Source organism: Aotus nancymaae, unplaced genomic scaffold, assembly GCF_030222135.1.
Source record: "Aotus nancymaae isolate 86718 unplaced genomic scaffold, 86718_ANA_hifiasm-v0.15.2.pri h1tg000014l, whole genome shotgun sequence".
Lineage (NCBI taxonomy): Eukaryota > Metazoa > Chordata > Mammalia > Primates > Aotidae > Aotus > Aotus nancymaae.
Genome location: NW_026988425.1, coordinates 71,613,417 through 71,629,878, shown reverse-complemented (window position 1 = coordinate 71,629,878; position 16,462 = coordinate 71,613,417). Strand labels below are relative to the sequence as shown.

General features: G+C 37.9%; 1 protein-coding gene across 1 annotated transcript in view; it reads right to left on the bottom strand.

The window, feature by feature from the left end:
- Positions 1-16,462, bottom strand: part of JMY (junction mediating and regulatory protein, p53 cofactor) — a 103,912-nt gene that overhangs the window by 30,408 nt on the left and 57,042 nt on the right. The window contains exons 3-4 of the mRNA XM_021673224.2: positions 5,224-5,374; positions 4,509-4,678 (exon numbers count right to left, since the gene is read on the bottom strand). Coding sequence (XP_021528899.2) covers positions 4,509-4,678; positions 5,224-5,374 — 321 coding nt within the window. The remainder of the gene's footprint in view (positions 1-4,508; positions 4,679-5,223; positions 5,375-16,462) is intronic.

Below are 16,462 nucleotides of genomic sequence, written 5' to 3'. Positions count from 1 at the left end.
TGAAGTCTCTCTAATCTTCAATGTAGAAGCAAAATCCTTAGTATAAGGCATAAAGAGGTATGGAGTGGGCACCCTGCTCCAAATTTCTTCACTGTTTTAACATCTGAAATTTCCAGACTGAGTTTTCCTGTCCTCAGCTGACAGCCACAGAACTAAGGGAAACACAATCCAGAGTAAAGAGAACTAATTCCAGATAATGAAGCAGTGCAGGAAAGGTAGGTGCCACAATGGGGGTGTCTTTTTTTTTTTCTGGATTGGTGCAAAAGTGGGGGGTGTCTTTTTTATACCTGAGAGCAGTGCTTTCCTGGGCAAGAAGAAAGAAGCCCTGAAAGTAGATTAAATAATGAGGAAATATTGGCTATCTTAAAAATTAACTTAGCTCAACTTTTACTCTTCTAAACATACTTTAAGTATGAGGATATCAGTACCCCAACCAAACTGTAACATCCCAATGTGATTCAGGTAATGAATAGCAAAGCTTGAGTTAGACTCAATTCACCTGATTCCTACAAGAGTGTTCTTCCACTAGGAAAAATTAGGGACTACCAGTCAAAAAATATGGAAAAAATATCAAAGTGTTGTTATTGTTTTACAGTATATCTAGAAAGGGGATGGAGTACAAATTCATGTCCGTACATCCACATAAGTACAATACACCCTGCTGACTCCATAGTCATTCTATGTGTAATAATGATAAAGTAGTTTTCATGTATACCTATTTTGACTGTACCTTATCATGAAACCAGATGGCACTTTCTGCAAACTATGCAAACTTATTATGCCCTTGTTCTGCCTTTCACCCTACTGTGCTAGAAAATTCCAATGATATTAGAGGAACTATTAAAAGAGCTACCTGTCGACTGAATCAGTCATTCAAAAAACACTCACTGAGCATCCACCACTGTTTGAGTTACAGAAAATGTACAGTCAACAAGAAATGAAATGAGGGCTTAAAAATAAGTCACAGATGGGCATAGTGGCATGTGCCTGTAATCCCAATGACTTAGGAGGCTGAGACAGTAGGGAGTCTTTGAGACCCAGGAATTTGAGCTTGCCACAGTGAGCTATGATCGCACCACTGTACTCCAGGCTGGGTGACAGAGCAAGGCTATGTCTTTTTTTTCTTAGGGGTCATAAAAGCCTTGGAAAGCATAAGCAGAAAGATGTTAAGGGCAAGTTTTCAACCAAAAAAAGTTGTAGAAAGAACGAACATGAGAATTAGTACCAGACAAGTCCAAGTATAGATACACGTTCCACCAATAACAACTGCACAAATATGGGTTAACACTAGTTGACAGAATTATCTGAATTCCGCATGACAGAAATCCTGGAAAACGGAAATTTTCCATGATTTATTTAATGTCAAACCAAATTTCACAATCCATTTGTGGAAAAACACGATTTGAATTTTTCATAAGACTGTTTTTAATCCTTAGTTATTCCATTTAATGTGACCATGTGTTTCATTAATGTATTAACAACACTTGTCTGGAGTTATATGCTCTATCTTACACCTTTCTAAAATCTAAAAACAAAACCTAGGATTCTGAAACGTATCTCTTCTCAGGGAATTCAGGTTTATGGGCTTGTAGCACAAAAGGTTATGTTTGAGAATTTAATGATAATATACATGAAGCCAAGGACAGGGCCTAAAACATTTTCAACTTTTCTCCAACTGCTGCCAAAACAGAATTTATATGGTGAAAACAGAACTTAATATAAACTAAGGCCTTTACAGTGGAACTCAGCTTTTTATATTTAGAGACTTTGAAATATATAGTGTGAACCTATGGAATAATAAAATGAAAACTAAAAACCAATCTCCTTGCCTGGACAAGCACCTCAAAAACCCTACTTCTGCTCAGACTCAGGCTGTGTCCACCATATCACAGCTCCTTGCTATTGGAACTTTCTGGCAAGGCCCACACAAAATGCCACATCACCCAGTCAACAGCATGCTTTGTGAACCCTGAAATGTTGGTTGAGGCAAGTTTTGATGAGGAAATCAGAACATGGCGGGGGTCATTCTGAAATAAGAGCTTCAGATACAGATGGTTTGAGAACCTAATAAAATTGTGTGCAAAACTGTATACAGATATGTATATTACTCTGAGTATAAGGTTCTCATATTCTTAAAGTGGCAAGAATGACCTAAAAGGGATAAGATGAGTATAATTAAGACTCAGCGCCAGACACGGTGGCTCACACCTATGATCTCAGAACTCTGGGAGTCTGACAAGAGGATTTCTTGAGGCCATGAATTAGAGACCAACCCTGGCAACATATTGAGACCCTCTCTCTATTATAACTAACTAAATTAATGTTTTAAAAAATACCCACAAACAGTTAAAGGAGGTATAAATTAAAAGGAACAGTATCTACTCCTAAAAGCAGTTAATTTTCTCAAGTCAAACAAAATTTTGCCTGCTTAGGTAGTATTTAATATTTCAGTGTTAATTCAGAACATTTATTTCCAGTACGGCATTATGCTTGTGGCAAATATTCCAAAATATTTTACATTTAATTTTTAAATTAAATTTAAATTAATTAGAAACATTTTCATTTTTTGGGTGTTTCAATTTTGTCCCATCAGGAAGAACTCTGTTCTAAAAATAACCTATGGGGACAAAGCACAGGGTAGTACTGTTTTGCAAAACCTTTACTGGCAAAGCACGATTCTGGGATAGGCTTAATAATTCACATTTACTCTCTTTCTCATGAGTAATGTGGGCATGTTAAATAAATGCTAATAAAACTGGTACAGTACATCACCACACGTGTATATATACAAAGCACAATACCCCTCTATATTATATACAAAACAAGCAAAAACCTGGCCAAGAATGACTAACTGGCAGTTTTAACAAATACTGTGAAGAATTCAAACACAATCCACACTATTACATTAACGGGATGGCCCCAAGGAATAACAGTCCCCCTCCCCAAGATAATCATCTCAAACGCTCAGGGTCCATTTCATCCTCTTCTTTCCTCTACTACTCTAGACCGATTACAGTTAAGAGTAGTCAGAAATCTTACCCTCCCCTGCTGCTCTCCTAGGCAGCTGTCCACCGACACAATAACTCAATGTTAGTCAGGTTAGAACAATAATGCTAGACAATATGATGAAGACGGGCTAGGCATGGTGAATCACACCTGTAACTCCAGCACTTCAGGAGACTAATGCAGAAGGATTCCTCGAGCCCAGGAGTTCAAGATCAGCCTAGGCAACAAAGGGAAACCTCGTCTCTACAAAAAATAAGTAAATAAATAAAAATTTGCAAGGTGTAGGGGTGCATGCCTGCTGCTTGAGAGGCTGAGGTAGGAGGACTTGAGCCCCAAGAGGTTGGGGCTTCAGGTGAGCTGTGATCACACCACTGCACTCCAGCCTGGGTGACAGAGCAAGACACTGTTTCAACAACAACAAAGATGAAAATAAAGGTAGTACTCTATTTCAAGCAAAAAGAGGGATTTAAGTTTAAAAATTCTAGAATTTAAGACACTCCAGAGAGCTAGTAACATGAGGGGAACAAGCTAATTAGAAAAGGATATTACAGTAGAAATACCTCAGGGGAACACAAGATGGAGATGAAATCCATGCACAGCAATTCTGAATATAAAGTGTGAATCATTTCCTGGATAAGCCAAGTTCCAATTTTACCTTCTAATAGCCAGGAAAAAAAAAAAAAAGGCGAGGGAATAAAATTATAGTAAAAATCCATCAATAAAAAGATTTCTAGATCACAGGTATACCTTATAGGTTACTTCATATACTTTTTCTTAAACAAGTGTAGATAAGTATAAGCACTTTAAAAATGTCAATGAGGACCATCTTGTTGTATGACTTAGGCCAAAAACAAAACAAAACAAAATGTATTTTACATAAAGCTGTATTCTTATAACTAAAGCAGAGATGATGGTTTATTCTTCTCTAGAGACTAAAATATACTATTTTAATAAATACATAGTCAGTGGTTTCAAGTCAACAGGGACAACCCACAAAATGGGTATGAATATTTATTTATACCTACATCAATAATAAAAAAAGGATAGACAGTGACTATAGGGGGTAGAGAGGAGGTAGGAGATGGGGGAGACCGGTGCGTTCCAGTAGAAATAAAATGGGAAGTTCCAAAATGTAATGGTATAAAAGCATTATATAATCAATCCTAACAAAATGCCACTACCTTAAAATTTTCACTAAATTTCTCTGGTCAGTGAAACTTTTTAAAATAATTGCTGGAAATCTTTACGTTTCACAGTATAAAAAACTTAACAACAACTAAGAAGTTCTGATGCTGGCTTCTTTGATCAACAGTGCAGTGCTGCCAACCCTAACGCTGGGATGCTGTGAAATATGCTGCTAACTCTTCTAATGACCTGTTGTAAGTGTTTTCATCTCATGGAGATAGCATAAAATTACTGCCTATAGAATCAGAAAAATGTCTTGTACAAAGATTAAAATGACAAATGTAGCTTTTTCTGATTTTTCTGATGATTTTTGTTACCTCTTCCTTTAGTGCATGTTTACGCTGCTCCAAGCATATCTCTTTAGCTCTCATCATCTGCAAAGTTTCTTTAGAAACTGCATACTGGAGTTTTTCCAGCCGTTCAGCAGCCGCTGCCCATGATGCTTTACCAAATTTCTTCTGATCTGCTCGCATTCGATCATACACAGCTATTAATTTTTTAAAGAGAAATTAAGACAAACAACTTAATACAGAAGCATTTGAAAAAGATTTCACTGGCCACAGAGAAAAACAAATCCTGCTGTCATGATAAACTGCTTATAACATTTTTAAAACATAAATTGAGAGTATCTTAAATTCTAATGTCTTCAACTTGTCCTCAGAAATAACGTTCCACAGTTAAAACACTGTAAAATTAGCTTTTAGAAACTTTAAAAATACTTTCACATGTTCAGTGTCATTAACTTTCAAAGTTTCAAGGAAAACATTTATTCTGTGTGGTTTTATAAGCTTTTTTCCTCAGTATGTTAGTAGAAACATAATTATTTATAATTCATATTTTAATTATATATATTTGAATATGTATCTAGAAAAGACTAATAGGATGTGTCTTAATTTGCTAATAGTGGTCTTCTCTAACCGCTAGGATTATGAGTGATCCTTATCTATTTTTCTATGTAATTTTTCTGTACATAAAATACTTAACCACTCATTTTCAAAAATACCTAATGGATAATTTTACTGAGAAACTTACCTTTTTGAGCTTTAGCTGTTATTTCAAAATACTTGACAGTAAGATCTTGAATAGACAGTACAGCCATGTGAGCTTTCCGCTGCCAATCAGCATCTTCTTTTTGTAAACTCTCAATTCTTCGAGGTCCCAGATAATCATTCTCCATGGAAATCTTTAGAGAGAAAAAGAAAAAATTAAGAAGTTTACTTCTTTCTTCTACCCATTCATTCCTTAAACACTTAAAATTTATATACCACAAAGAATACCTGTTCTTCCCTGCTCTAGAGGAGAAGCTATTAATTTATAAAACAAGTGAATTAACAGTAATACTGAAGATATTTGACACAGAAACCTATTTCCAATCCGCTCTTTCTTCCATCCTCCCGACTCCGTACATAGGCTACAGATACATACCAAAATGTTAAGACTGATTGTTTTTTAATTGTCTCAATGAGGAATTTATTTCCTCCTCTATGATAAACTATCTTTTTTAGTTAAGACTTATTTGTGGGCCCCCCCAAATTATTTAAATTGTTTATTTCCTTAACAGCCACTAAATAAAACAATTGAAAACTTGGATTTTCAGATTGACTATAAAAATCAGCCTATGTGCATACTGAAAAGACTTTAGATAACAGTAATAGAGGAAGGCCGGGCATGGTAGCTCAGATAGATGAAAATCAAAGGATGGACAGGAATGAACTGGGTGAATGCTAAAACATAATTTAAAGAAGTGATAATATTAAAAGTACATTTCAAAACACTACACAGGTATGTTTTAACACGGAAGAAAGGTACAATCAAGGACTGCAATGGATCACTTATACACACAATCTTGCTTTACCATATATAGAGAAATGGTTATCAGCAAGTTATATATGAAACCAATGACAACCTTATAAGAATAAATTAAAAAAAAAAAAAAACAGGCAAAATTTTAACCCACCCATGACACACTTAAAGAAAACACTGATCAAGCATCATTAAGCCACTAGAAAGCTTATCATTAATTCCAAAGGTAGAAATAATGCAACCTACCGTATTTTTTTTTTTTTTTTTTTTTTTGAGAAGCAGTCTCATTTTGTTGCCGAGGTTAGAGTACAGTGGTGTTATCTTGGCTTGCTGCAACCTCTGCCTCCCAGGTTCAAGCGATTCTCCTGCCTCAGTGTCCTGAGTAGCTGGGATTATAGGTGCCTGCTACCACACCGGGCTAATTTTTGCATTTTTAGTAGAGACAGGGTTTTGCCATGTTGGCCAGGTTGGTCTCAAACTCCTGACCTCAAATGATCTCCCCACCTTGGCCTCCCAAAGTGCTGGGATTACAGGTGTGATCCACCACACCCAGCCTACAACCCATATTCTCTAACCAATTTTGTAAAAGGAAAATAAAGTCTCAGGAACCCAATCTCACTATGTCAAAGGGCAAGATAAACTTGGGAGTCGGGTCATGCAAAAACTGCTTTCCTTTTTGCTCCCAGACAGGGAGAACTGCTTGTGACCGGGAGATCGAAACCAACCTGGGCAACATAGCAAGACCCTATCTCTATTAATAAAAAAAGGAAAAAAAGAGAGTATTTTTTTAAAAAAGTCATGAATGAGCATGCCTAAGACATTAAGTGGAGCATCAGGTGTAGAGATCTGGGTGCAGTCTGGGCAGACTTTCTAAATGGAATAATGAGAATATCTGGAAATATTAAGAGTAGAATTTTATATTAACAGTAGAATTTTAGCCAGATACTACAGATGGCTAAGTGTGTCTCTGGGTAAAACACCTTTGAGAAAAATAAAAGGTATTGTGGGGAAAGAACATCAGTTGTGGGCCACGAGGTTAAAAGATCAAGATCATCCTGGCCAACATGATAAAACCCCGTCTCTACTAAAAATACAAAAATTAGCTGGACGTGGTGACATTCACCTGTAGTCCCAGCTACTCAGGAGGCTGCGGCAGGAAAATCGCTTGAACTCAAGAGGCGGAGGCTGCAGCCAGCCAAGATCACGTTGCTGCACTCCAGCCTGGTGACAGAGCAAGACTCTGTCTCAGAAAAATATTTTAAAAAATCAGTTGTGTAGGTGAGGACAAACTTCACTGAGGTTCATTAAATGTAGATGGCTTTGAAGAAGGGGTGGGATTTTGACAGGTATGTAAGTAGAGAAAACCACTGAAAAGGCATGCTGGGGAAAGGACCAACCTGAGCAAAAGTCTAAAAACTTTTGTGCCTGTTAAAGGACAGAGGGCAGTCCAGCCTACTTGCTTTCAGGAGGGAAAAATAAAAGCAATGAGAGATACTAAGAAAGTAGATTGTTATCATATGAGGTTGTCTTAAAAGACATTTAAAAAGTCAGGCAAAGGAGTGTGTATTTTATTTGACAGGAAACCACTGTGGGATTCTAAGTACTCTATGGCATATTCAGACTTCATCTTAGATTTAAGGATTCCAGTCGAGTTGTTTGCTACAACAAAATCGGTATGTGTGCTTTCTTTTATTGCAATTACCTCTGAATTTAAAACATACAGGTTTAAAAGCATACAATTAGTATTTACAAGTACAGAATAGAAATTTAATAATGCTACAAGTCAAAACTTAAAACCCTTACTCAGGATATTATAATAGAAGATTTTTTTTCAACAACACGATTACACTGTATTTAACAATACAAAGAAAGACAAATGAAAATGAGAGAAGTTATAGCTTTTTTGAAAAGTCTAAATCCTTTGACAATTATGTGAAGATAACATATTTTGCTACCTTAATATATTCAAATATATGGATGGTGAAATACTCGAATGCTCACTATGCTTTTCTTTTAAGCTGCTTTTTAACTGACTTTAGATTTTTCTTTAGAGATGGGGTCTCACTGTGTTGCCCAGGCTGGAGTGCAGGGGCTAGTCACAGGCACAATTCACACCGCAGCCTCAAACTCCTGGCCTCAAGTGTCCTCCTGCCTCAGTCTCCCAGCAAGCTGAGACTACAAGTGCACACAACCTTGCCCAGCCTTTAACTGACTTTTAAAACTCGGCCGCTATTAACATCTGTCCAACTGTTAAAGATCCATAATTAGTTTATTGTAACTGAGACCTTAAGCTAGTTCCCCCTAATGTTTAAAGTCCGAAGACCTACGTGCATTCTTGTCTAGCCATCTCCAAGTTCATCCTTCTATCTTGTGACGCTAGGTTTGAGACTGCAAATCACATTTAGCTTTTGTCAATAGCAGAGCCTGGAAGAGGGAGGAGATATGCTTCTGTCTGCATCCCTAGACTTCAACTGGCTGCTGTTCCTGTCAGCATCACCCCAGCCTTACTTCTCCGCAGCCATCAGCAGTTCCTTTCTGAAGCAATAACAGAATCTAATTTGCAGTTTTTTCAACCGTAGGCTCATAGTACAACCCCACGAAAAACCAACCCCCCAGTACAGAATACTCTGAGAACTAGGTCTCTCCATTGAAAACCAGGCAAGCAATGCCCTTTTTTTTCAGGTCAGCTCCACAGGGTTCCTCCTCTACACTTAAGTTTTAATAATTCCAATCCCTTCCCTTTGTTTCTCTAACCCTAGGAGTGGTAGCTGTTTTTACAATTGCTTCCTCTGAGGTACCTTAGCATTACTTTCTTGCCTCCTCAATGATCTGGTTAACAACTTTATACCAAGTTAGCAAATTCTTTATACTAGATTCTCTCTGTTGAAATAACTAGTTTTTCTGACTAGATCTCAACAGATAAACTATGGAACAGAAATTTAATAAAAAGAAAGTTCATAATTCAAAAATCTTAATATAAAAATCATTTTTACTTGCATGGTTAGGTCCCTGTACCATTTATCAATAGAAAAGAAAGAAAAAGAACTGTAAAAACTTGCATTATGGCTTTTCTTTTCCCCCTGTGATGGAGTCTCACTCTGTCACCCAGGCTGGAGTGCAGTGGTGCCATCTCGGCTCACTGCAACCTCCACCTCCTGGGTTCAAGAGATTCTCCTGCCTCAGTCTCCTGAGTAGCTGGGATTACAGAAGCAAGCCACCATGCCCAGCTTTTTTTATTTTTATTTTTACTTTTTATTTTTAGTAAAGATGGGGTTTCACAATGTTAGCCAGGCTGGTTGTGAACTCCTGACCTCAGGTGATCTGCCCACCTTGGCCTCCCAAAGTTCTGGTATTACTGGCATGAGCCACTGCGCCCAGCCTATTTTGGCTTTTGGAAGAGGAAAAAAAAATTTTTTTTAATCCTGTGTTATTTGAAAGTAACTTGTACTTTATTGGATTAATAACTTTAGCTTTATAATATGTATACAGCTACAAATACACAGAACACAAACATGCTTTCCATGCTTTTTAATGCTGTTTTTTTTTTTAACTGATTTGAAGTTTCATAGCTTTAATGTTGCAGCCAATTGGTAAGGAACTTGTTTAATAGTTTATTGTACCTAAGACATTAAGCAAGGGTACTAAGTACTTTTCCTAACTTGGCAAGTCTGAAGATGTGCAGCACTGGTTAGTTGGATCATGTGCTAAAAACAATGACACCTCTGTTTTCAATTTCAGTGCTAGAAAGAAAACAGTGCCTGTCTTTAAAATGGAAAAAAGTGTGTGCCAGCTAGGATAGTCAAACTAGTTTATAAATACAAATTTCCTGGCATGGAATTACTGTGAAGTACAGCACTTGGATACTGGCTTTTATGTAAGAAACATAGTAGGGGGGAAATCCACCTTAGATTCTTTGGTAAAACAAATGCCAAGATAAATCAGTGAATGTACCATCATGAAAAATATGAGGCGGAAAAAACTGTGAATATACTAATGTAACAGCATCTATAATGCAAATTTTCCAGGCCCTGGGGTTGCCTGAAGATGACTCTTGAATGATCTAACAACATGATTAGCTTAGGCAGCATGTATTCATGGGTTTTTATATTCAGAGTAAATATTGAGACATTTTTATATCCAAATGTGAGAAACTATGCTTTTAAAAAAAAGTTAAGAGAAATCGAAACACAGGTGAACTAAAGGAAAATATAGCTCAGGTGAGATAAGAGTATCTTAATGTATAATGGTGGCACTACATAGTTCGTAGCGTGCATGCAGCAGATGGATACAGTGGTAAAAATTGCATCCTGCACAATAAATAGGACCTGACCAAGGGGGCAAAGTAGATAATGAAATGCAGCTCGCACTTTGCCAGGCCATGTGTATTTCTACACTTGATGAGAAGGGGCTCTTTTCTAATTAGTTTGATGGGTGAGTGGGGTGGGTGCCTTTTTCTATTTCACAGAAAGGCACCTACAGACTTGCCCTGAAGGCTGGCATAAGAATGAAATGCACATTCAAGAATTTACCAGGAGACAATTGGCAAAATGAGGTGATTGGCTACAATAGAAAGAAATGCAAGTGACTTTCAGTTTCTAGCTTATTTACTTTCAGGAATATTTAAAAATAAGTTGGACAATCTGTTTGAAGGGCTTATGGTTGATCAAGATGATGAGTAAAGGCCAACTGGCTCTGACCCATTAAAGACACCGGATTTAAAAATCTATGGGTTCATCTAGTTTCAACTTCATTTTACTTTCATTTGAAAGTAACTTGTACTTTGTTGTTGGATTAACATCTTTACCTTCACAATGTGTTTATAGCTACAAATACAAAGAACACAAACAAGCTTTCTGTGCTTCTTAACGCTGTTGAAGTTTCACAGCTTTAATGCTCCAGCCAACTGCTAAGACCCAGAAAAGCTCTGACCCTGAAAAACTGTAGCCTTCAGTTCAGTATGGGAAATCCTTAAGCTGTTTCAAGTCCTATTTTATTAGCCTAGTGGTTCTCAAACTTAAGTGTGTAGCATAATCACCTGGAAAGCTTGTCAAAACAAAGACTGCCAAGGTCCATTCCTAGAGTTTCAGTAGACATCTGAGGAGGTGAAGCCCAAGGATTTGTATTTCTAACAGGGTTCCAGGCTATACTGATGCTGCTAGTCAGGGGATCAAAATTTTGAGACCTACTATAGTAGACTTACAATCTGTGGGCTCCCTAAAGAGGTGTCTATCTCAGAAAGACTTCCAGGCCTAAAATAATGCTGGTAGAAGCTGCTTAATGCTTAACAGGTGAGATAGTATATGTTAATATCATAAATATTAAATGTAAAAACACATATAAATACATTATACATCTGGGATGCCAAGTTGCCTTCTTTCCTATCATACTTTAATACCTAGGTTAATGAAACCATTGGAAATCAAGCTCTACATACAGAGAAAAGGTCAATTATTTGGTTAACAACTTTATACCTAGTTAACAAATTCTTTTTTTTTTCCCCTTTCTTAGAGCATTTCAAGCATATCTTTGAACAAACAAATTCTTTATATTAAATTCTCTCTGCTGACTGCCGGACGTAGTGGCTCAGGTCCTGTAATCCCGGTACTATGGGAGGCTGAGGCAGGTGGGATCACCTGAGGTCAGTAGCTCAAGACTAGCCTGACTACCATGGAGAAACCCCGTCTCTACTAAAAAATACAAAATTAGCCAAGCGTGGTGGCACACGCCTGTAATCCCAGCTACTCGGGAGGCCGAGCGAGGCAGGAGAATCACTTGAACCCAGGAGGGGGAAGTTACGGTGAGCCAAGATCGCACCATTGCACTCCAGCCTGGGCAACAAGAGCGAAAGCATATCTCAAAAAATAAAATAGTAATAACAGTAATAATAATTCTCTCTGAGGAAGTAACCAGTCTGATATTCTGATTAGAACCGAACAGACACAACTGTCCACAGAATGTAACAGCATTCCAGCCATCTTTCCTCTTATTTCCTATAAATCCTCAGACTAAAGGCACATCAAACAATTCACACCCTGTGGATAACAGCAGGTTTTGCTATCAAATGCATGTGTTCAAGCCCAACCATGCTACTTTCTAGCAACCATCAGTGGTGCTGGATTGGTGTAAAGATTCAATTAAGTAACTGCCAATACCACACTGCCTGGATCAAGCACTAAGTACAAGCACTAAACCATTCTTCTTTGTACATCTCTTTATCAGGAATATTCTCCACTCCAATCTCTTCAAAAGAGATTGTAACGTACCCATTTCCTACTGAAAATTCTTCATTCTTCAATAGTGAAGCCCTAGATAGTCCCTCTTTTTACATGTATCTTTAGGCACTGTTTATCATCTTATTTTGTGTGCTTCTTATATAAGTGTGTACATTCTTTGCATTTAACATCAGCTTTATTGAGATATAACTTGCATACAAAAGGCAACATTTTGAGTGTAAATTTTGATTAATTTTGACAAATTTATACACTCATTTAACAACCACTAAAATCTAGATTTAAATAATCTCTCCAAAGATGTCTTTGGTGCCTGCTCCCTCTCAGTCAATTTCCCCTAAACCACCCCAGGCAACAACTATTTAGTTTTCTGTCAGTACAGATCTGAATGATCATATCTAGAATTTCAAATAAAGGTATCACAAACTTTATCCTCTCTTTGTGTCAGGCATCCTTTCCTCAGCATATTTCCTGTAAGAAATCTTATTAAGGCTTAATTTACATACAAACAAGTGAATATATTTAGAATGGTCAACTCAGTGAGTTTTGACATCTGTATACACTTCTGAAACAACATTAATCAAATATACTGACCATTTTCATCACCTACAAAAGATTCTTCGTGCCCCTTTGAAGTCCATCCCCACTTCATGCATTATATATTATTTTGTATTTGCTTCTTTGACTTAGCATGATTTTAAGATTTATCCATGCCGTGTCTATCAGTTCATTCCTTTGCATTGCTGAAAATTATTCTATTATAGTCATGTGAAGTGTGATGATGTTTCCATCAACAATGAGATACATATACAATGGGGGCTTGATAAAATTATATTGGCACTGAAAAATCTGATTGGCCTAGTGACATCTCGATGATCCTGACCCTGTGCAGGCCCTAGGCTAATGTGTGATTGTGTTTCAGTTTTTAACAAATAGGTTTTAAAAGTAAAAAAAAAAAAATTCTATTACTAACAGATCTTAGTAATTACAAAAAAATCTGAGTACAGATTTTTTTTTTTTTTTTTTGAGACGGAGTTTCGCTCTTGTTACCCAGGCTGGAGTGCAATGGCGCGATCTCGGCTCGCCGCAACCTCCGCCTCCTGGGTTCAAGCAATTCTCCTGCCCCAGCCTCCCGAGTAGCTGGGACTACAGGTGTGCGCCACCATGCCCAGCTAATTTTTGTATTTTTAGTAGAGACGGGGTTTCATCTTGTTGACCAGGATGGTCTCAATCTCTTGACCTCGTGATCCACCCGCCTCGGCCTCCCAAAGTGCTGGGATTATAGGCATGAGCCACCGCGCCTGGCCCATACAGATTTTTAAACTTGAAAGTAACAAGTAACCAGTAATGCAGTTAAAAAAAAAAATCTTTGGAATCAGAGATACCTGATTTGAGTACTGTTATGAGTTCTACCACTTACAAATTAGCTGTGAACAAGTACATAATTATGCCAATATTGGTTTTCTTATCTATGAAGTAGGAAAATAAAATAATAAGAGTACCTAACTTACAAGGTTGTGTGATAATTAAATTAGCTAATCTATGTAAAGCCAACACATCTCAATCTAATGCAATGTATGAGCTGCTAACTAAATCTAACTGACTTTGTTAAACTTGTATTTGCAAATTCACAAGTAGGATCAAGAATAAAAGAATAATCATGGTTGATGGGGCATTTTCTCAATGTCTTAGAAAAAGAAATGCAGTGAAATACCATTTTTACTATCAGAAAAGACAAATTTTCAAAATATGTTTTCTGTTCCTCTTCACCTACATTCTACTATCCAGGAAAAAGGTAGCAGTTATGTGATGCTAGTGGACAATACAGCCTGACAAGTAGGACAATTTGCTAAATATTAATACCCAATACAAATTGTGATATAAGTATATGAAAGAATGTGTATAGATTCTGGATAGTCAGTGCTATGCTGTAGGGACTGTCTGCTAAACAATGCAGCAGTCTAAAGTAGGTGGGTGTTCATGTCTTCCAGTTTATTAATGGCCTTCTAGTCAAGTTCTTCAGATAAACATCCATAATTTAAAGAAACAGGAATTTCCAGGCCAGGCATGGTGGCTCATGTCTGTAATCACAGCAATTTGGGAGGCCAAGGCAGGTGGATCATGAGGTCAGGAGTTCAAGACCACCCTGGCCAAGATGGTGAAACCACATCTCTACTAAAAATAGAAAAATTAACCAGGCATGGTGGTGGGTGCCTGTAATCCCGGCTACTCGGGGGGCTGAGGCAGAGAACTGCTTAAACTCGGGAGGCAGAGGTTGCAGTGAGCCGAGATCGCACCATTGCACTCCAGCCTGAGCGACAGAGCGAGACTTCATCTCAAAAAAAAAAAGAAAAAAGAAAAAGAAAAGAAACAAAACAGGAATTTCCAGGCTGGACAATGGCTCATGCCTGTAATCCCAGCACTTTGGGCAGCCAAGGTGGGCAGATTGCTTAGGCTAAATTTAGAGTTTGAAACCTGCCTGGGTAACAGAGGGAGACCTCCGTCTCTACAAAAACTACAACAAAAAACAGCTGGGCATGGTGGTGTACACCCATGGTCCCAGCTATTTGTGGGGCTGAGCTGGGAGGACTGCTTCAGCCCCAGACATCAAGACTGCAATGAGCTGAGATCATGCCACTGTACTCCAGCCTGGGTGACAAAGACACTGTCTCAAAAAAAAAAAAAAAAAAAAGAAAAAGAAACAAATTTCCAGCATCTAAAAATTCTTTGTTCCATGTTACCATTTTTTCCCCATGTTACCATTTTAACCCAAATGCCAAATTTATGATAAAACTGACTGACTGAAAACAAAACCAAAACCCCCCAAAAAGCTGGCAGCACAGTATCTTTCAACGGTATTTATAAGGAATCCGTCTGAGTCATGTGACTGTCCTACTCTCCACCCTGACACATTAGTAAGGAGAATATAAGACAGACAACCTGACCTTCACATACATTTTCAAATATACTTGTCCCTGTCCCCACGCATAAGGCTCTTAGAGTAATTGCTAATTTTCTCAAAGACTCAATCTTATATAATGATATTCCAACTTAACCTATTATGTAAAAAGACAATTTTAGTGTTCTAGTTCAGCACCATTCATATGTGAATTACATGTAACATTTAAGGTCAGCTATAAAATCAAACCCTTAAATGCTTATCTCAAAAAGTGTTTTTTCACCCATATTGTGGAGGGAAAAAAAATTACTTACTTATTTATTTATTTATTGAGATGGAATCTTGCTCTGTCCTCCAGGCTGGAGAGCAATGGCATGATCTAGACTCACTGAAACCTCCGCCTCCCAGGTTCAAGTGATTCTCCTGCCTCAGCCTCCACGTCCAGCTACTTTTTGTAGTTTTAGTAGAGACGGGGTTTCACCATGTTGGCAGGGCTGGTCTTGAACTCCTGACCTCAGGTGATCCATCTGCCTTGGCCTCCCAAAGAGCTAGGATTACAGGTACAAGCCTCTGCACCCAGCCGAAAATAATTTTTTTGGTGTAATATGCTTCTTCATATACTAATTTAAAAAATCATGTATTTAAAGTTCTGCCATTAAAAACTTAAAACTTACCTAACGAGTTCTTCGAAAAGAAATGCTTCCATAACTGGCTAGGTATGGTGGCTCACATACCTGTAGTCCCAGAACTTTGGGAGGCCAAGGTGGGCATATCCCTTGAGCCCAGGAGTTTAAGACCAGCTTGGGCAATATGATGAGATCCCACCTCAAAAAAAAGTTCCCAACACTTTTTTTTTTTCTTGGAGACAAGGTATTGCCCAGGCTGAAGTACAGTGCCACATTCATGGCTGATTACAGCCTCAACCTCCTTGGTTCAAGCAATCTTCCGCCCACCTCAGCCTCCTGAGTAGCTGGGACTACAGGCATGCACTACCACATCCAGCTAGTTTGATTTTTTTTTTTTTTTTTTTTTTTTTTTTTTTTTTTTTTTTTTGGTAGAGACAGGTTTCCTATGTTGCCCAGGCTGGTCCCAAGCTCCAGAGCTCAAGTGATCCTCTTACCTCAGCATCCCAAAATGTTGAGATTATAGGCATGAGGCACCATACTCAGCCTGCCCAAAATTTCTGGTAATGAAGTCTAAGACTACACAGTCTCCAAAACATTAAAGAAGAGACACGACTAGAGGAGGAAGGAAAGTACAGGAAAGGGAAAAATAGGTATTTCCCACTGTATTTACAACTTTGTGCTAACTTGAACACATTACTTTCTGGGCTATCCTC